General features: G+C 66.5%; 1 protein-coding gene across 8 annotated transcripts; it reads right to left on the reverse strand.

Moving 5' to 3' along the window:
- Window positions 1-241: 241 nt before the first annotated feature.
- On the reverse strand, window positions 242-23,571 carry PHLDB1 (pleckstrin homology like domain family B member 1). 8 transcript variants are annotated; one of them, XM_032201957.1, is made up of 24 exons: window positions 23,497-23,571; window positions 21,755-21,853; window positions 21,193-21,316; window positions 20,903-21,073; window positions 18,237-18,362; window positions 15,216-16,486; window positions 13,382-13,639; window positions 13,166-13,303; window positions 12,844-12,981; window positions 10,331-10,459; window positions 8,829-8,984; window positions 8,624-8,734; window positions 8,374-8,463; window positions 7,949-8,071; window positions 5,594-5,761; window positions 5,184-5,300; window positions 4,975-5,077; window positions 4,641-4,685; window positions 3,349-3,640; window positions 2,706-2,796; window positions 2,468-2,614; window positions 2,089-2,308; window positions 1,853-1,938; window positions 242-479 (listed from the first exon to the last, which is right to left on the reverse strand). In XM_032201957.1, the coding sequence occupies exons 2-24, from the start codon at window positions 21,812-21,814 to the stop codon at window positions 339-341; spliced, it is 4,305 nt and encodes a 1,434-aa protein (XP_032057848.1). In that variant the 5' UTR covers window positions 21,815-21,853; window positions 23,497-23,571; the 3' UTR covers window positions 242-338. The 8 variants fall into 8 exon arrangements, with proteins under 8 accessions (XP_032057848.1, XP_032057851.1, XP_032057850.1 ...); XM_032201960.1 differs by lacking the exon at window positions 10,331-10,459; XM_032201959.1 differs by lacking the exon at window positions 7,949-8,071.
- Window positions 23,572-24,618: the final 1,047 nt, after the last annotated feature.

Raw genomic sequence — 24,618 nt, forward strand, 5'->3', positions numbered from 1 at the left:
CAACGCCCGTGCCGGACGCGGCGGCCGCTGATTGGCCAATCAGGCGGCCCGCGCGCTCCCATTGGACCACGTCGCGAGTCGGGAGGTGCGGGGTGAAGCCACGTGCGGCCCGCCCGGCCCGCCAGCGCCCCCTAGCGGCCGGGAGGCGCGTTGCAATAGGGGGGTACCCACCCTCCCCTCCCTCCCTTCCCTCCCCTCCCCGCCCCGTTGGGTCTGACACGTTTGCAGCCAAATTGTTTGGAAAAAGTCGACGTTAAAAAAACAAACAGAACACACAAACACAGCCCCGGCTCCTCGAGGGTCCCCGGCGTCCCCTCCCCTTCACCCCACAAAAGCCCTCAGCTCATGAACTGCGTGTAGCCCTCGGCCCCCGTGACGATGACGTCCATCCAGATGCGCATGGCCTCGGCCGACGGGGCCACCACGTAGTAGAGGCGGTCGTGGGTCTTCACGCAGAACGTCAGCGCCGGGTTGGGGCTCTGTGGGGACGGAGCACGGTCAGGGGCCGCCTGCGGGGCCACCCCGAGCCCCAAGCGCACCCCCAGCCCCACAGCCGGCCCCTGGTCCTCAGGGGGTGATGTTGGAGCCCACCCTCTTTAATATCTCTTATCGATGACTTGGGTGAGGGAGTTGGCACCCTCAGTAGGCTGAAGATGGCACCGAGCTGTGGGGAAGTGTCAGTGTGATGGGCAGAGGCCAAAAGGGGTGAGGTTCAACGTGGCTCAGTGCCGGGTCTGGCACTTGGGGCACAGCAACCCCATGCAGGGCTACAGGCTGGGAGGCTGTGCAGAGGAAAAAGACCTTGGGGTGTTGGTCTGAACACGAGCCAGCAGTGTGCCCAGGTGGCCAAGAAGGCCAACAGCATCCTGGTTGTGTCAGGAATAGGGCAATCAGCACCCCAGGGAGGCGATCAGCCCCTGTGCTCTGCTCTGGTGAGGCCGTGTTGTGTTCAGCTTTGGGCCCCTCACTACCAGAAGGACATCGAGGGCCTGGAGTGTGGCCAGAGCACGGCTACGGAGCTGGGGAAGGGCCTGGGACACAGGTCCTGTGAGATGTTTAGTCTGGAGAGGATGATCAGGACAGACCTCATTGCTCTCTCCATCTACCCAAAAGGAAGGTGTGAGGAGCTGGGGCTCAGCCTCTTCTCGCAGATAACCAGTGATAGGATTATAGGGAATGGCCTCAAGTTGCACCAGGGGAGGTTCAGGGTGGAAATCAGGAGACATTTCTTCTCACAAAGAGCGGTCAGGTGTTGGGACGGGTTGCCCAGGGAGGTGGTGGAGTCACCATCCATGGGGGTGTTCAAGGAGAGGTTGGATGTGGTGCTTGGGGACATGGTTTAGTGGTGACAGTGGTGGTAGGACCAGGCGATCCTGGAGGGCTTCTCCAACCCTAACGATTCTGTGATTTTATGATACTGGTGGCCTGGGCATCCCCACTGCAGAGGACGCAGTGCAGGCAGGTGAGAGCACAGCAAAGCAACCCCCAGCTCCCCTGGGGGGCCATGGCTCCAGCCCAGCACCGGGCAGCACTGAGGCTGACACTCAGAAGGAGCTGTGCAAGCATCCCCCTTGCAGCTGGGGTAGGCTGAAGGGGCTGGGACACCTCTGAGACCCTGCACGGAGCACAGCACGCAGCCCTTCCACTGCCGAGGGGCGATTCATGATAAAGGGTGCCCTGGCAGGGGCTGCCCCGCTTGTCCCTTGCTGTGCTGGGACCACACTGGATGCATCCCTGTTGGGGGACAGCACGAGCTGCCCCAGCTGCTGCCCCCAGCCCGCACAGCTCAGTGCCGTACAGAGGATGCCCTGGGTGCTGAGGGCACGGCCTGACAGCGGTGCCCAGGTCTCACCTTCGCGGCGCTGCGGAGGTGGTCGTAGTAAACCTCTTCGATGGCTTGGAAGTAGATGACGCCCTTCAGCTTTGTCTCGTGTTTATCTGCCCGAGGGAGGGAAGCGGTGTCAGCTGTGGTGCACGAGGAGGGGGCAGGCAAAACGTGTGGGGCAGGGGAGCCTGGAGCCATGCAGCCACCACGCTGGGACCAAGGGCTGAGCACATTTGTTCCCTCCAGGCAACACAGGCACTCACCCACATAGTAGGAGACCGTGCGCTTCATGCGGTCGAAGACAAACCAGCGTTTCTTCCAAGACTTTATCTTGCCCCCCATCTTCACCAGGTAGCCCTTGCACATCTTCTCTGTCAGGATGACGTGGTAGCAGGTGTCCACGCTGTGCCCTGAGGACTCGATGTGCAGCCGCAGGTCAAAATCCTCCTTGCGGATGGGGAGGTACCGAGTCAGGGGCCGGGCCTGGGGAAGCAACGCTGCTTTGCAAACCCTGCTGCACGAGCACCACAGCGAGAGCCGCGCGCCCACCAGCAAAACCAAGCCCAAACTGGCATCTTCCCACTGGGGAGAGGGGCTCCAGCAGCCCAGAAGTGCTGGGAGCTGCGGCCCCGAGCCCCACACCTGTGAGAAGTGCTTCTCCCGCAGCTTGACCTCCTTCTCCACCAGCTTCTGCCGGCGCGTGGTCTCGTCCTGCAGCCGGCGCTCCAGCTGCTCCCGGCGCCGCCGCTCGTCCTCCAGCGCCTGCCGCCGCAGCTCCATCTCCCGTTCCTGCAGGCACAGAGGTGCTCAGCCCCAGTGGTTTGGGGACCCAGTCCGTGCTCTCAGCCCCCAGCCTGCTCCCGGGGATGTGTTTGCTCACCCGGGACTCCATGAGCCGCGACTTCTCGGCGTGCGCCTCCTTCAGCATCTTCTCCATCTCCTCGATCTTTCCTGCGTCCATCCCGCTCGTGCTGCAAGAGGAGCACGGCCGTCACCCGGGCATGGACAGCTCAGCCCTGCCCAGGACCAAGTGCCACTCATCTGACAGCACCCAGGACAGGAGTGCTGCCTGGGCTGCTATGCGGTGTGGGTCCTGCTGCCCTGCCTACACCAGGGGCTGGCTCAGCACAACCAGCTGCTGGATGGGGTGGCAAAGCCCCCCTGTGCTTGGACGGGGCGAGGACAGGGCCTGGCACATTCCGCCAGACGCCCCAAGGACCAACCCCGGAGAGCTGATGCTGGGGGAGGCTGTGGGTGAGCGTGGGATGAAGGATGGTGCCATGGAGGTGTGGCAGCAAACAGCTCATGGCAGGAGGCTCCCGTGCAGCACTCGAGCCCCATCCAGCACAGCCTCAACACCAACCACCAGCAAACCCCTCTGTGGGGATGGCGCCTGCACCTCGGGGCAGCAGCAGGCTGGGAAGGGCGTCCTGGCTCACCAGACAGCTAAAAAACCTCTGGCAAGGGCTCCAGGATGAGCTGGATGCAAAACCTGCACCCCTCCGGCTGCTCAGCCGGATTACCTGGACATGTTATCGGGTGAGCAGGCCGAGTTGGTGCCCGTGGAGATGCTGGTCTCCATGCTGTCCGAGCTCTCCAGGCTGAGGGTGTCGTACGCGTGGTCCAGCTCCTCAGCCCGGGGCCCCACGCTGTGGGCATGGTGGTGATGGAGGATGGAGTGATGCATGAGCGGGGGGTAGGAGGTGGGGAAGGGGGGCTGCCCGTGCAGGGCTTCCCACTGGGACTGAGCCTCGGCGGCCGCTTTCTGCTTCAGCTCTGCCAGGCGCCGCTTCTGCTCCTCGATCACCTGCTGACCTGCACCCCGGGAAGAAGGAGAGAGGCAGGTCAGCGGGCAGGAGTGAGCCAGCAGGCTCTGCTGCCTGAGCCCACGGGGGCACAGAAGCCACTGCGATGGAGCACCGCGCTCAGAGCCCCGCTTTGGGGCTGTTCCTGAGAGCCGGGCTCTGTCCAGCCCTGCTGCAGCACCGTGCCCTGCTCAACGCTGCACGCAGGACGCACGCAGACCTGGGGAGCAGGTCAGCAGCCCTGGGAGCGCCACTGGAGTTGCAGGGGGAACAGGGATAAACAGAGGCAGGAGCTGGAGCCGTGACTCCAGGCTGGGCACAGCAAGTGCCCTGGGCAGCAGCATCCTTTGGGGAGGATTTGGGCTCAGAACCCAGCGGGAGGTGGCACCCTGGTGCCAACCCCAGCTCCGCAGGCGATGGCTAGGCAGGGTTGACCCAGCTGCCGTGCTGGCACAGCCCTCCCAGAGGGGTAGGCACAGCCGGCTGCTCCTCCAGACCATCATCTGGGGCAGAGCAGCCCACAGCAGCACACTCAGACACACACAACGGGGGCAGCCAAGGGGCACATGCGTCAGGCTGGGCAAAGCGCTGGGTGGGGAGCAGCCCGGGACCATGCTTGCCAAGCCCCCACGCCAGCTACAGCACCCCAAAGCCTCACCTCGGGGAGCTGTGGCCTAAAAGAATGCCACGGATGGGGCTGTGGGTCCAGCTGGCAGCCCCTGAGGGATGCTCGCTCCTGCCCCTTCCCTCACAGGCACAAAAACCTCAGCACAGCACCAGGGGGACGGGGAGGCACCCACACACCCCAGGTGGATGCAGGTGCCTGGAGCAGCGAGCTTCTCCCAGCTCCTCTTGTATGGAGCACCCACGGGGGGCATGGGGTTTGTCAGCACCCCGGGGTCCTGGCTGGCCGTGCCCCCTCCCCATCCACGCAAAAAGGCACCAGCAAACAGCCATGCCGCCGCCTTGGGGGGCCACTCGAGGCAGGTCCGAGCCACTCGTGTGTCTACCTGGTGCATCGCCTGGCTGCAAGGGCTCTGCCGAGAGCGGGTCGGCTGGAGGCACGCCGTCAGGTGGAGGGGTTGAGGGAAAGGGGGGAGAGAGAGGGGGAAAAGCAAGAGACCGTAAGAGAGGCGCCTGTGTCCCGCTGCAGCCTCGCCGCTGCCCCTGGCTGTGCCGTCCTCGGGGCTCCCACAGCCCCGGGCAGTCCCCGCTGCCCTCGGCCAGGCAGGAAAGGGACAGAGCCGGGTTCCTTCCTCTGCCAGGATGCGCCAAGAGGCTGGAGCCCAGCCAGAGCCCGGCCCTGGGTGTTTGGGACGGGAGGCGCACCCCCGAGGAGCTTACCCTTCTGCTGCAGGGCCAGCTGGCGCTTGGTCTCGATGTCCTGCAGCGTGGCCGCCAGGTTGCGTGGCAAGCTGCCCGCGTGGCTCTGGGCGTGCGGGGGGCCCTGGGGCAGGACAAGGGGGTGAGCACGGCCCCGTGACCCTGGAGCAGGGCTGGAGCTAGGCAGCAGCCCCCCAAAGGGCACGGCTCCCCCCCCCCTGCAGCCCTACCTTGGGCGAGGGGCTGCGCCCCAGCGCGGAGATGTTGAGCTGCGAGGATGACGGGGTGCTGCTCTTCATCCGAGGGGGGAGCGCGGCGCTGTCGCCCTCCAGTTTGGCACGGTAGACCTGGGCACGGAGGCACAGAGGTGAGCTGGGAACCCGTTGGGGGGCTGCAAATTCCCACAGCGGGCGAGGGCTGCGAGGATTCCCCTCGCTCCAAAGCGGAGCCAGCTCCTGCCCCCCACCAACACGGCACACCACGGATCCGCTCGCCCCAATGGTGCCAGGGGACACGGGACACGGCGCTGCCGGGGGCTCCAGCACCCAATTTTGAGCCCCCCCTGCCCTGGGGACTCCCCAGGCACCGCAGCTTTGCCCCACGCTGCCCCAAAGGGACTTTGGGGGGAGCAGGGCATTACCTGGAGAGACTTTTGAGAAGAGTGAGCTTTAGCTGGAAGCGGAGGAGGGGAAGAACAAGGAGAGAGAGGGGAGGAGGAGGTCTCAAAGCCAGCCATGACCTCCTGGTACCACTTCTCTAAATCAAGAGGCGGGAGCCACGCTGGGCCCCCTGGGAGCTGCTTCTCCATCTGAAGAGACATGGCACGAGACGGGAGGGAGGGAAGGACGGACGGACAGAGAAACACAGTGAGAGGGACAAACGGAGAGAGAGTGAGAGGTCAGAGCACCCCTGCCCCAATACCCAGGAAGCAGGGCAGGAGGGGAGGTGCAGAGCCCGTGGGTCCTGGCTGAGCCCCAGCAGCTCCAGGACACCCCTGCCCCTCTGCACCACGGGCTGGGCAGGGCTCAGGAAGGAGCCACACGGGCAGCAGAGCAGCAAGCAAGGAGCTGAGCAGCTAAGGACAGCTTCCTGAGGGTTTTGGGGCTGCACAGCAGCGCGCCAGGCACCTCAACCCTCCCTGCATGTCCTGCGCAGCCTGCCGGCACCCCTCACCACCACGAGGGTGCTCGGGGGCAGAGGGAGGGAAACGGGACACAAACCTCTGAGGAGATGGAGGGAGAAGAGAGAGCCAGCACAGGAGGAGGAGGAGGAGGAGGAGGACCGCAGCCTGGGGACGAAGGAGCTGGAGGGGCACGGCCCAGCGGGGAAGCGGCAGGGGCATAGACGCTGCACAGGATCCCCGAGAGCTGCTCAACGGTCACGTACTGGGCAGAGAGAAGCAAAGTGAGGCGGGAGAAGGGACTGTGGAGGGCAAGGGTGGCCAGACAGGGACAGGCACAGAGGAGCGAGCAGCCGGCGATGGAGACGAGCCCCCAGAAGAGGGCTTAACATCCCCAGGAGGAAGGCCAGCTGGCGGGGATGACTGCTGCCAGTCCCCTGGGTGCTGCAGAGCACGGAGCAGGGACATCAGACGTCCCCTCTCCAGCCCCTCATCTTGCCTCCAGCCCAGCCCAGGGGACGAAGCTCGGTCCCAACCTTCTCTGCATCCTCCTCACCCGGGAGCAGCAGCGGCAGAGCCTGCAGGAGCCACAGGCGCAGAGCTGAGCCCCTCGCCCCCTGCTCTGCCCCCGAGCCTCACTCCAGCCCCAGCTCAGGGACAGGGTCACTCCCTTCCCTCCTCCTGCTCGGCTGCAGCGAGAGAAATCCCCCAGCCTAGCGGAGAGGCAAGCTCTGAGCACCAGACACAGGAGGCGGCCGCGCAGCCAGCCCGCTGCAGCTTCGCTTCCAGGCCCAGGCCGCAGAGCGGGGCAGCCCCTGAAGGCAACCCAAACATGCTCTGGAGCGGGTACCTCGTTGGCTGCAGAGGGCACAGCAAGCAAGAAAGAGCGCTGAGCAGCAGCAGGGGCAGCAGCAGAAGCTTTAGTGTCCAGGCCGGAGCCATAGGCATTGCTGTAGAACCTGAAAACGTCAGACAGCCTCATGTACTCCTAGAAATCCACAGTGGGGGAGAAGGAGGAGAGTTAGACCCATGTGCTGGCTTCACGGCACGGACTGCAACGCGGGAGAAAACCTCCCCATGCACACACACACCCCGCCACCGCCGCCACCAGCCCTTCCCTGCCAGCGAGCGGGGCCAGGAGCCCCAGCACACCGCCTCTGCTGCCTTATGTGCAGCAGCACTGGGGATAAAGGGCTCTGTCCTGCACTGCCAAGGCTCCTGTCACCCTGAACCCAGGGTCCCCAAGGTCCCAAGCCTGGCTGCAAGCCCCCCGTGGTGAGGCAGCACTGGAGGAGGTGCCTCAAGGCTGCTCTGGCACCAGCCCAGGCATGGAGCTGGGGCTGAAAGCAGCACCCCTGGGAGCCTCCCTCCCCACACAACCCTGCAGCTGCCCTCCCCGTGCCACTGCCAGCAGCAGCAGGGTGATCTGGAGCAGGGGAGGGCAGGCTAAGCCCTCTGTGCAGCCCTGCAGGGCACAGCCCGGTGCCAGTGCCCGCGGCAGAGCTGGGCACCCGCTGGGAAGCCTCAAACGTGCAGCAGCTCGCCACAGCCCTTCCCTCGAGGCTTAGGCACTGGCAGAAGTTCACAGTTAAAGTATCTTCTGTCAGACTGCTCAAAAGCCACTTCCTCACGCTGCCTGGACCAAATTGTGTCAACGCAATGGGTTTTGGAAAGTCCGGCCACCAGACGGCCAGAATGGGGACACCCAGACCGTGCCACCACAGCCAGCACTCGCAGGGCCCGGCTGCTGCCCCGAGGGGCTGTCGGCCTCTGTAGGGGCTCTGGTGCCAGCAAGGGGACCCGGGCAGCAACTCGGGCTGCCAGGCACGGGGCAGATGGGGCGAGCACACGAGCACGTGCAGCCGGGGCCATTACCTCTTGTGCCTTGGGGTAGGAGTGGGCAGGAGGAGAAGCTAAGGAGGCAGCTGCTCCTGGCAGGGGGCTCAGGGGCTTAGTTCCCTCTAACAGCTCATAAGGCTCTGAGATATGGAGGCTTTCCTGTGGGAGGGTAAAGATCACGTAGGCAAGGCGGGCACAGGCAGCAGGGACGCAGCGGCAGGAGCCGGCAGGCAGCAGGCTGTGACACGAGGGGACCCCGCTCTGCTGCATTCACCTCCCTCCCAGCCCCGTGATGGTTCCTGCAGCCCACAAACTGGCTCAGAGCAGCCTGGAGCACCCAGCTCTAGCCAGAAGGCACCGGGGAGCAGAGGAAGCGCTGCAGAGAAGAGCTTGCTGCGCACCAGGCTCATCCCCAGGGGTGAGGGCAGCTCTGGGGACGGTCCCCCCATCCTCCCAGTTACCTCTTTGAGTGCCGAGGGCATCTTGGGGAAGCTCCTGCCGCCTGTGACGAGCTGGTATCGCCTCTCCAGAGACACAAGCTTCTCCTTCTCCTGAGGCACAGGGTGACAGCAGGAAGGTTACCACCACCACCACCACCCCACCGAGCCCATCCCAAACACCAGCACCCGCTGCAGCAGGAGGCCAGATCCCGTCTCTCCACCCGTTCCCAAAGCACACCCAACACTTTGCACGCTCCAGCACCCGCGTTACCTTCTGCAGGAGCTGCAGGACGCTGTTCCTCTCCCTGGCCAGGCGTTCAGCCTCCTGGGCGCTCTGCAGATGGATCTGGGCAGCCTGAGCATCCAGGGCAGCCACCCGGTCCTGGGGACAAGCAGGGGTTGAGCCACTGGGGACGGGGAAGAGAGGGGAGGAGGCTTGGTTTGGGGGCAAGCTGCCTGCTGCCCCCCGTCCCTACCTTCCTGTGGGCGATGCTGCGGTGGTACTCAGCCCTGCTCTGCAGCAGCTGCTGGCTCCGTGTCTCGCGCTCCTCCTCGAGCCGGCTCTCCCGCTCCAGCTGCTGGAACTCCAGGTCCTCAAACAGCTTGGTCTCCGTCTCCAGGGCCTCCGCTTCCTTGGGACACACACAACGGGGCGGCTGCTCACTCCTTTGCCTCAGCGCGGAGGTGATGGAGGAGGCGCCGGGCACAGACCCCATGGGATGAGGAGCTCACGAGAGCTGGGAGCCAAGCCCAGAGCTCGTCCACACCAGCTGCCCCCCGTGGGACCCCGTTCAGGCTGGGGCTGTGCCCTGCCAGGCTGTGGAGCCAAAACCAGCATGCACCACCAGCACCAGCACCACCAGCACCACGCGGGGAGCGCGGCAAGCGCCCCGTCACCGAGCCCACGGCGGGCAGAGCCCACCACGGACCGACACCGTGCCGGACAAGCACCCTTGGGACCTCCCAGCCTCGAAGCAGTGGCAGCAGCACTCAGCTCACGGTCTGAAAACGCTGCCCCCGCAGCGCTGGCGCCGTGGGAACGCATTTCCCACACTTGGTGAGTGGGAAATGTGCTGCTCCAAAGCCACACACGGCACAGAAGCAGTCCCTGGGGCTCCTGCATGCCAGGACCACTGGTGCTGGGCCACCCCATCACGTCCTGGGCCACCCCATCACGTCCTGGGCCACAGAGCATCCCTGCCTGCCACGCACCGTGGGCAGCACCCACTGTAACACATCCAACCTGGAAAGGGGCCACGAGCGGGCTGTGTGCGAGTGCTGCAGTGAGAACTGCTCTAGCCACAAGGGAGGGTCAGCAGCTACCGGAAAACACCAGATAATGGGAAAAAAATGCTGTGGACCGCCGCTAACATAAACCAACGGGCCTGTGTAAATAAATGCGCACAGGAAATAGCTGGGAGCAGACACGCAGGGACGCGGAGCTCCCTGAGCTTCGCCCTGGGGACAGCACTTCAGGGGGATGGGCACCAGCTCCTGCGCACCCAGCACCAGCTCCCAAAGCCAGACACACGGACACAGCAACGCCTGCACGCCCTGGAGATGCTCAGCGTCCTGCCAGGATGGCCCTGGCGCAGGGCACGTCCTCCTCCACAGCTCCCGGGGGGCAGGCAGGGGGTGCAGCCCCGCAAAGCAGCCGAGCGAGTCCCCAGGAGGGGACCCCACGCACAGCATGGAGCTTTGCCACGGGGAACACAGCTCCTCCTGGCACCCTCGGGGCAGGATCCGTGCTCGTGCCCTGCCTGGTCCAGAGGAGCCGGCCGGGACAGCCCCGTGCTCTGCCGAGCCAGCAGCACGCCGCGGGGCCAGGCGAGCGGCAAGCTTACCCGCACGGCGCCAGCCTCCTCCAGCCCCGGTGCGACGCTCTCAGTGTGGCCCCAGCTGCCAGGGAAGAGCTGGCCTAAGCTGGAGCGGAGGGAGGTGGGCCATGGTCCAGGAGGGGTGGGGGGGAGACACTGACCCTTCGCATCTGCTCCCGCAACTGCTCCCGCATAGACTCAGGGCAGTTATCAAGGTGGCTCTTCGACTCATTGTAAAGCGCCCGGAGTTTCTCTAGCTCCTTCCTTTCAGCATCAAGCTTTGCCCTTTCCTGAATCGGGGGAGAACAAAACAAACAAAAGAAAAAAAAAAAGAGAAAAAAAAAAAGAAAAAAAAAAAGAGAGAAAACACTTCTCAAATCTGCGCCATGCAGAAGCTGCAGGATTAGAAAGTGGCTAAGCCAGAGGGGCATGTGGGGAGGAGCGCGGGGGCAATTACCAAGAGATTGAAAGAGCAAAAGCCACAGGAACCCCAGGCTGGGTGCTGTTACAGGGCTTACAACCAGCCCTGGACCTCAGGTTCATGTTTCTATGCCAAAGATTTAAGGGCAGTGAGAAACTCTGCATTGACCTGGCTTTGCAGCATGGCTAAAGTCATCCCAGTCCTGCACGCTGCCCGTCACAGGGCACCAGGAGCCTCAGACACTGCCAGAGGCTCCTGCCTTGCTGCACAGCCAGCCTCGGGATAACCAGAGGCTCGTGCTCACGATGCTCAGGCAGAACCCAGCACACCAGCAGTTGGCCAGAGCAGGTCCAACCTCTGCCTAGAGGCTGCCTCGCAGAGCTCCTGCAGCACCACGCAGGGCTGAGCACCATGGAGCAATGCAGGTAACACTTGTCCAAGCTGCTGAGCCAAAAAAGCAGCCCGGAGTCCCAGCTCCCTGTCTCAAGGATAAACCCGTGGCACACCGGACCCTGTGCACGCCGTGCTGCTGTGTGCTGTTAAAGCAAGGAGAGCCCTGTCCTCACTGGGACACCGCTGAGAAACCCTGCAAACCCTTGCAAGCCTCAAAAGGAACGTTGCCTGTTAATATTTTGTCTCAAGACCACGTTTCACAAGCATCCTCCACTCTCTTTTCTTCTGCAGTACTTGTCAGCGCTCAGAAACCAGGTAATAACATCACATCGCCTCCAAACACACCCGTGTGGCCCCCATCTGTGCCTGGCACCGGGCTGTCCCCGCACTCTGCAGCCAGCCGTGCTCAGTGACAACGGCACCGGGGACACCAGCACACCGCCAGGCCCCCAACCTGTGGCTCTCCCATCTGGAGATGTGTCCCTGGAGCTGGGGCAGGATCCCCCAGAGCAGCTCCCCTGCTCCCCACGGTGCAGGAGCACTGAGCTGGGGCTCGCTGCTGGTGCAGACAGGAGGTAAGGCAGCGCAGGAGGGATGTGGGGCTTGCTGCTGCCCCACGCTCCCGGGGGGCTGCCTGCGAGGTGAGCGCAGTGCCCAGGGCACCCACGGGCAGGGGAGGCTGAAAGGGGGGCAGGGGTGGCAGCGATTAGTGGCAGCGCTCGGAGCAGGCACGGTTAGAGAGAGTTAGTGCAGAGCGAACAGGAAAGCAGGTGGTTGAGTCAGCAGAGACTCGGGGAGTGAGATTTCTGCTCCTCTCCTAGCTCCGCACAAGGCTGCCTTTCACTAGAGAAGACATCTGCAAAGGGCTGGAGAATCAAAACCAAAACACAAGAACCGTAATGCCGCCGGGGTCCCGGCGTGAGGTGCTGGTGGCCGCTCAGCCCCACACGGCTCCAGCTGCCCACGGGCACTGAGCAACACAGCTTGGGCAGCCACGACCCAGGGCTGCCCCAGGAGGGCAGGGACGCCAGCAGGGCTTCGTGGTGAGGGATGGCACCAGCAGACAGGGAGGGGATGGCACCAGCTTCAGGCAGCAGCGAGCTGGGCACCCACAAGAGCTGGAGACCCCACGGGGCCAAGCTGAAAGCACCTCTGAAAGCTGCATCCTGCCCTCCTGCACGGACCACAGCGGTTGCAGCAAACGACTCCAGGCCCAGGAAGGGAAGGGGCTTGGGCCAGTAGCCCACGCTGCACCCCAGGCCTCCTGGCAGCCACCGAGCTGGGTGAGGCACCCGCAAAGATTTCCTGGCCAAAGCTAGAAAATGTTGGGAAGAGGCGGGCACAGCAGGATGGATGCTCCAGCAGTCCCCAGCACTGCACGGGACCCCGCACAAAATCCCGAGGGGCAGCAGAGCTGGTGGGCTCGCTGCAAACCTCAGCCAGCAGCAAGGGCAGTGCCGAGGCCCCGAGCCTCAGGGTAAAGTGCTAGGAAGGCTCCGTGACACCAAGCCTGCCAGCAAGACCCAGCACAGCACGTCCCCAGAGCCATCTCTGCCCTCCTCCGGCAGGGCTGTGGGACGCGGCACTGGTCCCAGACAGACAGGGGAGAGGAGAAGCCACCAGCCACCTCTTCCCCCTCCGCACAAGCACAGATGCTCCCCCTGTCCTTGAAAACGCCCGTGGTGACCCCACGGAGCTGACGCTGCCGGTGTCACCGAACGGCTCAGCAGACCCCAGGGACAGGAGGACGTGTCCCCCAGGGGATAAATGCAGACTGGGAGACGCCCCCAGGGTCAACTCCACCGGAGCTGGGAAGAGCACAGCACAACCCCGAAGGGACAGCCCTGCCTCGGGGCTCACCTTGTCCCGCTCCTTCTGGATGCTGGCGTCCAGGCTGGAGAGCTTCTCCTGCAGCTGCTGCACCACCTCCTGCTCCTGCTGCAGCCGCGCCGCCTCCGCCTCCCGCTCGCCCTGCAGCAGGGCCCGCTCCATCTCCGCCTGGGTGGGTACAGCCACATCAGCACCGTCCCACAGCCCCCGCTGCTGCCCTGCGCCCGCTTGGGTCCTGCCGGGACCAGCAGCTCGAGGTCCATCTCAGATCACACGTGCCACCCATGGGATCAGGTGCCCGCCGGTGACGACAGGGCGAGAGAGACCCCAGCAGAGCTCCCCAGACCCTCACCTCTCGCAGCATCTCCTGCAGCTGCTGCTCCAGGTCCTTGACGTGGCCTTTCAGCTCGTCCAGGCGGCTGAGCACGCAGGCTCGCTCCTCCTCCAGCCGCTGTGCCTCCTTGGCCCGGGGGCCCACCAGCTCCTCATGCTGCGGAGAGCGCGGGTCAGCACGGCACGGGACAGGCTGGCGTGGCGCGGCACGGCACCGGCACCCCCATCCCCTCACCTCGTGGTGGGTGCTCTCGGTGCTGCTACACTCTTCTTTCAGGTTCTCCTCATCCGACCTCTCCAGGCTCTCCCTCTGCCGCAGCACGCCCAGCTCCTCGGGGGCACAGCCCAGCCCTGCGGTGCCGGCACCCTTGGGTGCCTGCCGGCCAGCATCCACATCCCCAGCCAGGAGCCGGGGTGCATGGCTCAGCTCCATGCCATCCGTCTTGGTGTACTCGGCGCAGAGGTTGAGGATGGTCTCCAGGCGCTGCCGTTCCTGTGGGGAGGCTCGGTTAGCACGGCCCTGCAGCACCCAGCCCAGCCCACGCCACCGACACCGACCACCCGCATCCCTGCCAGCACACGGGTCTGCCCGCCGTGCTCAGGGAGGGGACCCAGCACCCATCCAGCACACGGGCTCTGCCCAGGACATCTGGGACCCAGCGAGCAGGCAACAGTGGTCCCACTGCGGAGCATGTAAGGGAAAATGTTTTTTTTTGGGGGAGCGCCGGCTCCATCATCTCATCACAGCCGTGCCAGGTGGGCTCGGGGCACTTCCACTTCCCTTCGTGTCACCCTGGGTGCCTGTCCGTGTCCCCCCCCATCACTTTGGGATGTCACGAGCCTCTGCTTCCCCTGGCTCTGGGGCTGTCGCCCACCTCGGCAGGTCCCAGCCACCCTGACAGCTCCATGAGGCTGGGGGCTGCACTGCTCCGTGCCCCCAGCCCGCCCCGGGCGGCGGGCAGACCGTCAGCCCACGGCGCATGTGATGTGCCTGGAGCTGGAGACAGGCTAATTACAGACAGCAGCCCCGGCCCAGCGCCACGCTGCCTCTGCGTGCCGCACGGGGCTATTTCGAGGTGGTGATTCAGGCCATCTGCACCCAGCATGAGTCAGGGATGAGCAAACAGGGCTCCTGCTGCCCGGCCGGACGGGCACCGGCACCGCTGCCACGCCGCAGCGCCCCAGCGGGGGTCCCAGCCAGCCCCCCGGGGAGGCACCCCCGGCACGCAGAGCCCCAGAAGGCGCAGGCTGTGCCTCTGCACCAGCCTGGTCCCCTCCCTGGGAAAACAAAGGCGGCGCTGCCAACAAAGGCACGCACAGCAGCGACGAGCATGGATTGTCCTGGGCATGACACCGGGGGGGGACACGTGTGTCCCCGCACTGCGCCCCCCAGGTGGCTGAGCCAGGGAGCACCCTCCTGGCCCCTGCAACCCCTGGGTGCTCCGGGAGACCCCCTCAGCAGCAAAGAGAGAGACAGATGCACAGGGCAAGCCCCACCCAGGCAGCTGCTCGCTCTATAAAAACTCAATCCCCAGCCCTAAATATAGAGATGCAATGCCCACAGGAGCCTCCCAGCAGTTGCCAGCCAGGAACAGCATCTGCACACCACGCACAGGCAGCCACCGCAGCCCGCCTAGAAGCCACAGCCCTGGCAGGGACTTTGCGACCCCGGAGGCACCAAAATTTACACGTCTGCAGCAGAAAGCAGCCGTGCACATCGGAACAATGCTGCCGCAGGCTGAGCCCGGGGCTTCCCTTGGCTGCCGCAAGCAGAAGGACTCGGTGCAAGGCAGCAGCTCCCACACAGCCCGGGGGCACCAACAGCAGCTCCCGGCCATAATCTCTCTGGATAAACTCGAGCCTGGGAGCCTGTTCACATCATTCATAAGCTGCTGTTAGCAACTGCAGCAAAATCCCCAGGGAGAAAAGGCCTACATTTGAAAAACAGAAGCTCAAAGAGCACGCCCCGTGTCTCCAGCCCCTCAAAACCCCGGCTCGAACCCGCCGAGCCTGGGACAAGTCCCCCTTCCCCGTGGCCAGGAGCTGCCCCCCCGTGCCGCCGTGCTCACCAGGCGCTCCATCTCCTGCTCCCGCATCCGCTCCTCGCGCTGCCGCCGGTGGTACTCCAGCAGCTCGTCCTCGTTGTCGCTGATCTCGGTGATGCTGTTCTTGCGCTCCCGCACGCCCGCCGGCAGCCTCACGTCCCCCGACAGCTTCCTCTGGGCGCGGGGGCTCTGCCGGGGCGAGGGCATGGCCAGGGAGCCCAGGCTGTACGCGGGGCTCAGGCAGGAGCCGAAGCTGGGGCGGCGCGGCGCCGGCTCTGCCAGCAGCGGAGACGAAGGGCTCCCAGCCCTGCTGCTCCTCCCTGCTGCAGGGCTCGGCTCCTCGTGGCCCTTACGCCTGCTGCGGGGGCTCCCGGGAACCTCTCTGCCCAGCCGGGGCTGCGGGGAGGGGGTCTCCGGGGCTGCCCGGGGGCTGGCAGCCCGGCGTGACAAGGAGGGGCTCAGCGGGGGCAGCTCCCGCATGCTCTCCACAGTCCTGCGGGCTGCCCGCGGGCTCTCGGGGGGCTGCAGCCCTGCGGCTGCTCTGGCTGGTCCTGAGGCATCCGTGAGCACCCTGGCTGCGGGCTGCCGGGCAGGGCTGGGGGCTTGGGGGTCTCTGGGCTCCCTGAAGGGGCTGGGGGGCCGCTCTTGTAGGGCTGCCCGTGCCCGCGGCACTGCGGAGCCCAGAGGGGTCCTGGGGGTCAGCCGGGGGCTCCCGGAGGGCTGGGAGCGGGGGCTGCCTGCTCGGTGCTCCCCGAGGCCGATGGAAACGGGGGCCACGGGGGTGTCCGGGACGGCCTGCCAAGCTCGGGGGGGCTCTGCCGGCCGCGTTTCGCCGTGTCCCCCGTAGGGCAGGCGCTGCGAGGGGGGCTGCACGGTGTGGTTGTAGCTGGAGGAGCGGAGCGGCACGACGGGGGGCACGGCCGGGCCCTGCTCCTGGCTGCTGGGCGAGTGGCTGGCGTAGCCCCCGCTGCTGGTGGGCGAGGAGAGGGGCGAGAAGGGCGGCGAGGCGTTCTCGTAGCTGGAGCCCCCCGAGGTGGCGCCGGGGCTGAGCGGGGGGGACAGGAGGCAGCGGCCACCCCCGTTCAGCACGGAGGAGGAGCAGAGCGGGGACGGGCCGCGGGGAGACGGCTTCTTGCCGGGGGACGCCGGCTCCTCCAGCACCAGCGAGTCCATGATGTCCTGCAGGTCCTTCTCGATGGAGCTCACCAGGGAGCTGTGGCTGGGCTGGGCGCGCTCCCCCGCCGCCAGCTCGTGCAGGGGCAGCGGGCGGCCGCCGTTCACCAGGGCCTCGGGCTCTGCAGGCAGACACGGGAGCGGGTTTCAGAGCAGGCTGAGGCCCCAAAACCACGGTGCCAACAGAACAACCAACGCTGTGTGTGGCCTCTTCCCCAGCCCCGCTTGGAGCCACCCTGCAAGACCTGCAGAGGGTCCCAGCCCCTCTGCCAAGCCCCCCGCCACCGCACGGACTGTCCCCGGGGACATGGGGCCAGAGGACAGGCTGGCACCCAGCTGCTGTCCCACCGGCCCCATCACCAGGGCAACAGAAACCCGATAGCTCTGCCTGGCCTCTGGTGAGGTGCCTGCTCCAGGAGCCCCGGCACCGCTCCCCGGGGGGCTGCAGGCACCCGCTGTGATCCCAGGGGGCTGCTCTGTGCCCTTCACATGTCACCGCCCGTGAGATAACCCCACCAGCAGCATTTGGGAGCTGCTCTCTGGGTGGCCAGAGAGACCCCTGGCACAACGGGCACAGAGCGCAGAGCCCGGCCTCTTGCAGAAAGCGATGGGATCGAGCAGCAGCCTCGTCTGCTCAGCAGCCCCAAGCTCTCTTCATTTCATTAAATCCTCTCTCCCTACAACACGAGGCTCCTGCCCTGTCTGCCTGCACAATCATTGCATGGGAGCACGCCGAGGGGCCCCGCGGCGCTGTCTCACGGAGCACAGCAGGCAGGACTCAAGCAGCCACAGCTAACCAGGCGAGCAGCAGCACGAAACACCAGCACCAGGAGGTGTTGAGGACACCCCAGAGGCCCCGCTGGGAGGGACACCACCGGTCCCACAGCCCAGGAGGAGCCCAGAGCAGCGGGCAGCATCCCTGCACGAGCAACCCAGTGCCACAGGGGCAGGGGGTGCGAGCAGGGACCACGTGGGGAGCAGCTGCGGGCAGTCACAGGACACTATGGACACGGCAACTCCTTGTGTCCTTTCTCCCCGTCCCCCAGCTGCGGGGTCTGATGCCTTCCTGGCCCTCAGCACCGTGCACGTGGCACAGGGGAGGCTGCCAAGCTCCTCGAGCAGTGCCAGGGCATGCTGCTCGGGGCAGGGAGCGTGGCTGCCGGCCCCGGTACTGGGTTTCAGACACCTCCAGACATGGATCTGCGCCTGCAGCATCCCCAGCCTGGCACTGTGGAAGGAGCAGGGGCTGTGGCAGCACCAAGCAGGTCCCCGGCCTCCAGACAGACACAGGGAGATAAGGAGCTGGCTAGATGAAGCAGCACAGCCAGGGAAACGGCCTTCACAGCCTCCTCGTAGCCAGCCCTGAATGTAAACAGCAGCTCCCAGGCGGGGGGGAGAGGGGATCGCCCCCCACCACCCTGCAGCCCTGGCACCGACCGAGGGGTGAGAGCCCTGCCCAGGCAGCAGCACGGCCCCGAGACCCCCCCTGTGGTCAGGGGCACCCGGGCTCGGCAGAAACCAGTTGCTCTGCCTCGCTGCCCGTACAATTACACATTTCTCAGGCGCCATTAATAATTAACAGACATCAGCACAGACACCAGGCCGAGGCAACAGCGAGCACGGGCACCACGGGGCATCTGGGGCTGGGTGCGAGCACTGATCCGGACGGCATCAGCCTGGACCCTGCGGGGATGCTGGGTGAGCTCGTGCAGCTTCATCCCCTCCTGCCTCCCCGGGAGAACCCAAAATGAGGGCTGAGGAACAAACGCCTGCTGCAGGCAGCCTCGAGCCCTGCTGCCAGCTCCCCGGGGGGCTCGGGGACCCCCCTGCCATCCCCAAACAGCCCTGCCTGGAAGCGGAGGGGTCACCTACTTGCTGGCAGCCCGTAGACGGCTGCGGGGCTCCTGCCCCCTGCCGGGATCATGCTCTTCATCCACTTGGCTTCAGCAGGGTGGTTGAAGCGCAGGAAGGTCGCCTGGCCCAGGCAGATGGTGCAACCTGCGGAGAGAGGGGGTGTCAGCTCCCTCGGGGTGTCAGCTCCACGGGGACAGCCGGCTGGGCACCCTTGGGTGCCGCTGGGGAGAGGAGAGACAGGAGCTGGCGAGGGCAGGCCAGGGGGCAGCGCCTGGCCGTGCCACGCTCCCCGGGGTGGGAGTGAGCCCTGCTGTCAGCACAGGCTTCGGGCAGGGCTGAAATCCAGGTCACTCCACAACTGGGCGCAGCATCTCGCGCAGCCACAGCTGGGGCCTGGGCCTCGGCGCTGCCGCGCGTCAGAGGGAGCTGGCTGAGCTCCAGCGCCGCCGCCAGCTGCAGACAAGACAGCTCCTGTCCACCGCGGGAGAACGCTGCTGCTCGGCCCAAACCGGGAGCTTTCGGAGGGAGGGAGGGAGGAGGAGGAATGCAGGGAGGGAAGCCAGGCTGCACAGCCCAAGGGAACCGGCAGCGGAGGCTGCAGCTAGTCGCCGCCGAGCGCAGGCGATGGATGGAGCTCGAAGCGCCCCAGTGGGGAAACGCTGCCAACACCTGCCCCACGAGGGGCTGTAAAAGGTCCCTCGGCAGTAAAGACAACGGCATCCGGCAGCCACGGTGCCAAAGTCCCACACCCAGCCCAGGGTGCCTGGGAGCAGGCAGCACGCAGCCTTCTCAGCCAGCGCTGCTGCTGTTGCTGCTGCTGGGGAGCCCTGTGCTGGCGGAGCACGGCTGCTGCCGACACACCCCGCTTTGAAGCGCCTGCCAGAGCCCTGGGTAGAGGCTTGCTCCTCGCTGTCAGCCGCAGCCGAAAATCCCTTGCTGGAAGGGATGCATTTTTTGGAGCAGCTGAGCTGGCAGGCACAGACCTGGAGAGCAGCGGCAGGCTCAGCCCCGGCCCTGCCAGCGCAGGGGGGTCCAGAGGGAAGGGAGCTGGGCTGGGAAATCCCCAGGCAGGGGTCCCGGCGGGCCCAGTGGCTGCACCCTGCCTGCCCAGCGGGGACACCAGCTCTGGGGGCTTAGCTCTGGGTGGCGTGGATCACGCCGGGTGAGGGACACCTCCCAAACGCTACGTTAGCTGGCACGGCCATCGCTCCCCAACGCCCACCAAGCTCTGCCCACCCTGCACCTTCCCCGTGCCTGCCGCCAAGCCCACCGCAAGGCAGGAGGGAACAAAGGGACAGCGTGCGGCCACCCGGCACCCACCGGCACGGCAAAGCCCCAGCACCCATCTCCATCGCCCCCCAGCCCCCTTCCTCCTCCTCCCGTGGAGGGGCTCTCACCATGCCCAGCCCAGGGTCCCCCCCTCGAAGCCCCCAGCCGCCCCCCGATAAAGGGCAGCGCGGGGAGGCGCAGGGCATCCCTCCCGGGCAGCAAAAATCCTCCAGCTAAAACAGGAACGAGTCCCGTGCCGGCTGAAAGCCCGGACAGCCCCACGGCACTGCGCCAGGGGGGTCTGGACGAGCTCCCCCCGGAGCCCCTAAGCCCGGCTCCGGGCCTTTGTGCGGCTCCCCCCGGCCCCAGCAGCGGCTCGGGGAAATCAGCGCCGCTCCCGGGGAGAGCAGGAGCCGGATTTCTGCCCCCGGCGCAACCCGACACCGCGGGCGATGAATGAGATGGCGGCCGGTGAAGGGAGGGGAGCAGCCCCGGGGGCCGTGGGGGGGGAACCGAGCTGCCCGCAGCCGACCCCAGCGAGGCTCCGCGGGGCTCCGGCAGCCCCCGGGGCCGCCGAACAAAGCCCGGAGGCGGCGGTGGCGGCCCCGGAGCGAGCGCAGGCCGGCTCCGGTGCCCGGTACCCGACCGCCCCCTCGGTGCCCACCGGCTCGCAACCCCCCGGTGCCCCTTACGCGGCTCCCCCCGCACTCACCGCGGAGCCGCCGCCGTGCCCCAGCCGCCCGCAGGCCACGGAGCCGCCGCCGCCGCCGCCCCGGCAGCGGGGGCCGCGCACCGGGAGCGCACCGGGACCGCCCCGGGGAGGAGCCGCGCGGGAGGGGCACGGGCGGTGCTCGCCGCCGCCGCACGGACACACGGCTCCTTTCGTGCCCCGGGGGCTGCGGACACAAAAAGCGGCTCCCGAGGGCCGGGGAAAGAGCCACGGAGGCTGGGCGGGAGGCTGAGAGCCTCGGAGGAGCCGCTCCGGAGCGCCGGGTCCTCCCCGCGGTGCCAGGAGCGCGCAGCCTGCAGGCAGTGGGGTGGGGGGACAGAGGGGTCCCCAACCACGCAGGGACCCTCTGAGCACCCGGCCCCTGATGGGCTGCTCCTTCGGGAAAGGTCCCTGCTGAGGGATGTGTTTTAGTGGATGGTACTGGTGGAGATCTTGGAGATCTTTTCCAACCTCCCAGCCTGTGCCCCCAGCACCAGGTCACAAGATAACGTTCATTTTGGGCAAAAAAACCTCCCAGACGGTGCCAGCACCCTGCTACAGCCCCCGCCAGGAGCTGCTGCGACAGGATGAGCAGTGGCAGGATGGCTCCGGAGAGACCTCCAGCATCTGATGGCACAAACCCTGCCCACTGGGGCCAGCTCCTGCTCTGGAGCTGCCAAAACCCATCTCCGCAGCACAGCCCTACCTTGGGTGAGGCGCGTGGGCCGCTGGATCTTCACTCCATCGATGGCGCAGGCGTTGCCACAGGGGTGCAGGGTGAGCGTGCCCCGGGCGTTCTCGATGTAGCAGTGCTCAGGTGCCAGCCCAGGGCCCTGCAGGACGATGTCCTTCGCAGCCGTGCCGATCGTGGTCCTCCCTGCCAGGAGAGAGGCTGAGCGCTCCTCCTGCTGCCCACGGGGACCCCAAAAAACCACCGCAGGCAGCTGTGTGGGGTGATCCTACATGCAGGAGGCCAGGCCAGCAGCCAGCACTCACCTTCCTCCAGGGGCAGCAGGGTGATGGCAGTGCTCAGGCGGCCGCTGCCCAGGCTCACCAAGTGTGGCTTCTCCGTCTGCACCTTCAGCCCCTTGCCCGTGTCGATCAGGTCCAGGGGGCTGTTCTGCAGGGGACAAAGGAGGGGTCAGGGCTGCCTGCAGCACCCCGTGAGCCCCGCAAAGCTGGGCAGGGAGGGGGCTGACCCAGAGCCCGGGGCTCCTTCCCACCCTGCTGCCAGACCCACATCAGGTCCGCAGGGGGGGGATCCTTGGGGCTTGGGCTACGTCTAAGAGGATCCGAGCCAGCAGCCACTTTGCTCAATTGGCTTTACGCTGATCCCATAACAGGATTGGGTTGAGGAGAGGCCAGAGAGCAGCATTGCAGCAGGGCTGGCACCGAGGAGAAGGGCTCCCACCACATCCCTGCGCTGTCAGGGGCTTGGCACTGCCATCACGGCTGGGTTTTGCGTCCCCTCACCGCCCCCAGTGCCACCAAGTCAGGGCCCTGCCGTGTCCTGGGGCGGTGTGGGAAGGGCCCGGCTCCCTCCACCCCGTGCACTCACCTGGATGATGGTCTGCACCCTGCGGGTTGGGCTGGCGGCGCTCCTGCTGGGTGCCTCCATGGTGCCTGCACGCAGGCTCCTGGCGATGCCAGGCACGGGCTGGGAGAAACAGAGCTGTCAGCAGGGGCAGCTGTGCCACGGCCGCCAGCACAGGGCACAGGGCTGTGCTGCGGGGCTCCCTGGGCTCTGTTCCCGTTTCTGGCCCTGCGCTCGCTCCCCAAAGCTGGTGAGCGTCGCTGCCCAGCAAGACGCAGGCTGCGGCTCACCCAGGAAACCCCCACGCACACACCAAGCACAGGAAGAAGCCGTCAGGCTGTGGGTAGCAGCTCTCCCAGGAACAGGGGTGTGCGGGGGCTCCCCACACCCCCCCAGCCCTCCCACCCCATGTAGGCAACCATCAGCGGCAGGCCTGGCCGGCGTGTGATGCACGGGCATGGCAAACAAGCCAGTGGCCACCGTGCTGCCAGCCGGGGTGGCCACCCAGTGCCTTCACAGGGAGGAACCCGGTGCCGGGAGGCAGCGATTTCCCTCAGCCGGCGCTCACGCCACTTATTGCGCAGGGCTGGGACACGGGACGGGATGCTCTGGGGTTACTAAATTTACCATCCTCGGTTCCCTGCGTCCTTTCCTTCCTCCCCGGCCTGGCTGTGTGCAGCTTAACCCTTCAGCCGAACCCTTCCTGGGCACGCTGGCCCCACCGTGGGCGAGCACGACAGGGGAGTGGGCTCACCCTGCTGGGGACCCCAGCTGCTGCTCACAGGTAACAAAATCCTCTCCCTCCCAACCCCATGAACTGTGCAGAGCAGCCAGGGTGTGCCGGGCATGGGGACAAGCCCTGGGGTCGGCTCCGTGCATCACCCCCGGCCCCCGCGTCCCGCCAGGCGAGGGCCAGCGCTCCCCACCCCGCCAGCACCGCGCGCAGCTGCGGGGGCGAGCGGGTGGCTATTACACACTGCGGAAAAAATGAAATGCTGGAAAACAGCAGGCGTCGGATCCAGGGCTGGGACGGAGCCCAGACCACTCCGCTCGACATGAGGGCTGGCTGCCCCGAAGCGACAGCCCAACGGGGCTGCGGGCACCCCATGCAGGATAGGGGCTGGTGAGGGGCTACGAAAAGCCTGCGGGCAGCCCCCCAGCAGTCCCCAGTTGCCTGGGAGCAGCCCCCCAGTGCCCACCAGGCGTGGATGTGGCCCCCCTCTGCCTTCCCTTACCTGCCACCCCATCCTGGAGCGGGTGCTGAGCGGGAGCCTCCGTGGCAGAGTCCCCGCAGCCCCCACAAGCTGCCGGGGCCGGCAAGTGCTGCCCGCCCGCGGGTGGACCACGCTCCCCAGCATTTTAAGAGCCTGTGGCCTGCCCGTACCCCTTCTCCTCACCGACACCGAGGCCCCACAACAACGTCCGGAGGAAAAGCCAGCGAGGGGCCGGGCTCCTGCATAGGAAGGGAGCGGAGCCAGGGTGGGATCCTGTGCGGGCGTTAACCCCTTCCCCACGCGGTGATCCCCAACGTGCATCACCGCGGGCAAGAAACGGGGGAGCTCCAGCCCCACCGCCCCACCCGGCACCCTTTCTGGGGTATATCCCCATCCTGCCCACGTCCTGCTGCCTGCTCTTACTCCTCCCTGGTGTCTTCTGCTCCATCACCCTCCGCCAGTCCCACGGCTGGGATGAGGACCCCGCCGTCAGCTCCAGCGCCCCCCTGATGCCCACCCTGCTTCGTGCCAGCCCCCTCACCCGCTCCTCACCGTGCCGGAGATGCTGCCGGTCCCCGCGGCGCTGGGTGCAGCGGGGCGCCCGCAGCAGCCCCCGTGTCCTGGCTCCCCTGCACAGCCCCGCACAAGCAGGCTCTGTCAGAGGAATGCGGGGCGGGAGCGTGGCCGCCCCGGCCGGCGCCCCACCTCTGGCGCGGACAAGGCCGCCTTTCTTCTCTCCCTGCAGCCTGCAAAACACGCTGCTTGTTCCCGCCGTGGGAAGAGGCAAAGGCAGCAAATGCCAAGGGGTCGGGCTCAGTTACCGGCAAATAGCGAGCCGTCCCCATGCCCCCCGCGTGCAGGGCCGCTCGCGGGCTGGCGGCTCCCTCCGTGACTCCTGGAGCCGAGGGAAGACAAAAGCCCCTTTCTTCTGCGGGCAGGGCAGGGGCCTCACCTGGGAGGACGCCGAGCCCTGCGGCCCCTCGCTGCCCACTCAGCCCCCCCACAACTGCAGGGTGCTGCTGCCCCCCTAACCACTCGCTTATAGGGCTGTGGGGAGCCCCAGTACCCAACTGGGAGCGCAGCGGGGCTGAGCCCTGCCTGCTCGGGGGCACCACAGGGTGGGGACACCCTGCTGCTCCCACCTGCCCTGTCCGTGGGGCTGGATGCCAGCCACCAGCCCATTCAGTGGCCAAAACCTGCCCAGAGCTGCGTGCTGGGGCAGCACAGAGCTTGGCTGGGGAGGGGACATGGTCAGGGAGCAGCAGGGACACGCTGACACCGGGCTGTCACCGCACTGCGCTCTGCCCGTGCCCCGCTGCCTCCTGCAGTGCCTGAGAGCACGGGGGCAGGCACTGGGAAGCTCTGCCGTGTCCCCCCCATCCTGGGGAAGCCAGGAGGAGCCCCTCGTCGCAGCTGGGCGCAGCTCAGGGTCCTGCAGCGTGGCCTTTCCCCGCTCCCAGCTGCTCGGATGAGTCAGGGAGGAAGCGGCGCGGCTGAGCTCCGGGGCGAGCACGCAGCGTCCACAACCTCCATCCAACTTGGCCGCCGGCTCCTTCCCCATCTGCTAAGGCACTTAGAGCGCTCTCACCCCTTCCCACACCCTCTGCCCCAGCAAACATGCAAACAACGGCCTCTCCTCGCACAGCTGGGGAAGGGGGAAGTGTGTCTGCAGCA

Source organism: Aythya fuligula, chromosome 22 (assembly GCF_009819795.1).
Source record: "Aythya fuligula isolate bAytFul2 chromosome 22, bAytFul2.pri, whole genome shotgun sequence".
In the NCBI taxonomy this organism is placed as follows: Eukaryota; Metazoa; Chordata; class Aves; order Anseriformes; family Anatidae; genus Aythya; species Aythya fuligula.

Coding starts and splice junctions, on each gene's coding strand:
- PHLDB1 (XM_032201957.1), bottom strand. CDS start 21,814: ATGGAGGCACCCAGCAGGAGCGCCGCCAGCCCAACCCGCAGGGTGCAG. Junction 13,640..15,215: donor AGCAGGAGATGGAGCGCCTG/GTGAGCACGGCG, acceptor GCCTCCCCACAG/GAACGGCAGCGCCTGGAGAC. Junction 8,735..8,828: donor GCAGCATCGCCCACAGGAAG/GTAGGGACGGGG, acceptor GCTTGTCCCCAG/GACCGGGTGGCTGCCCTGGA.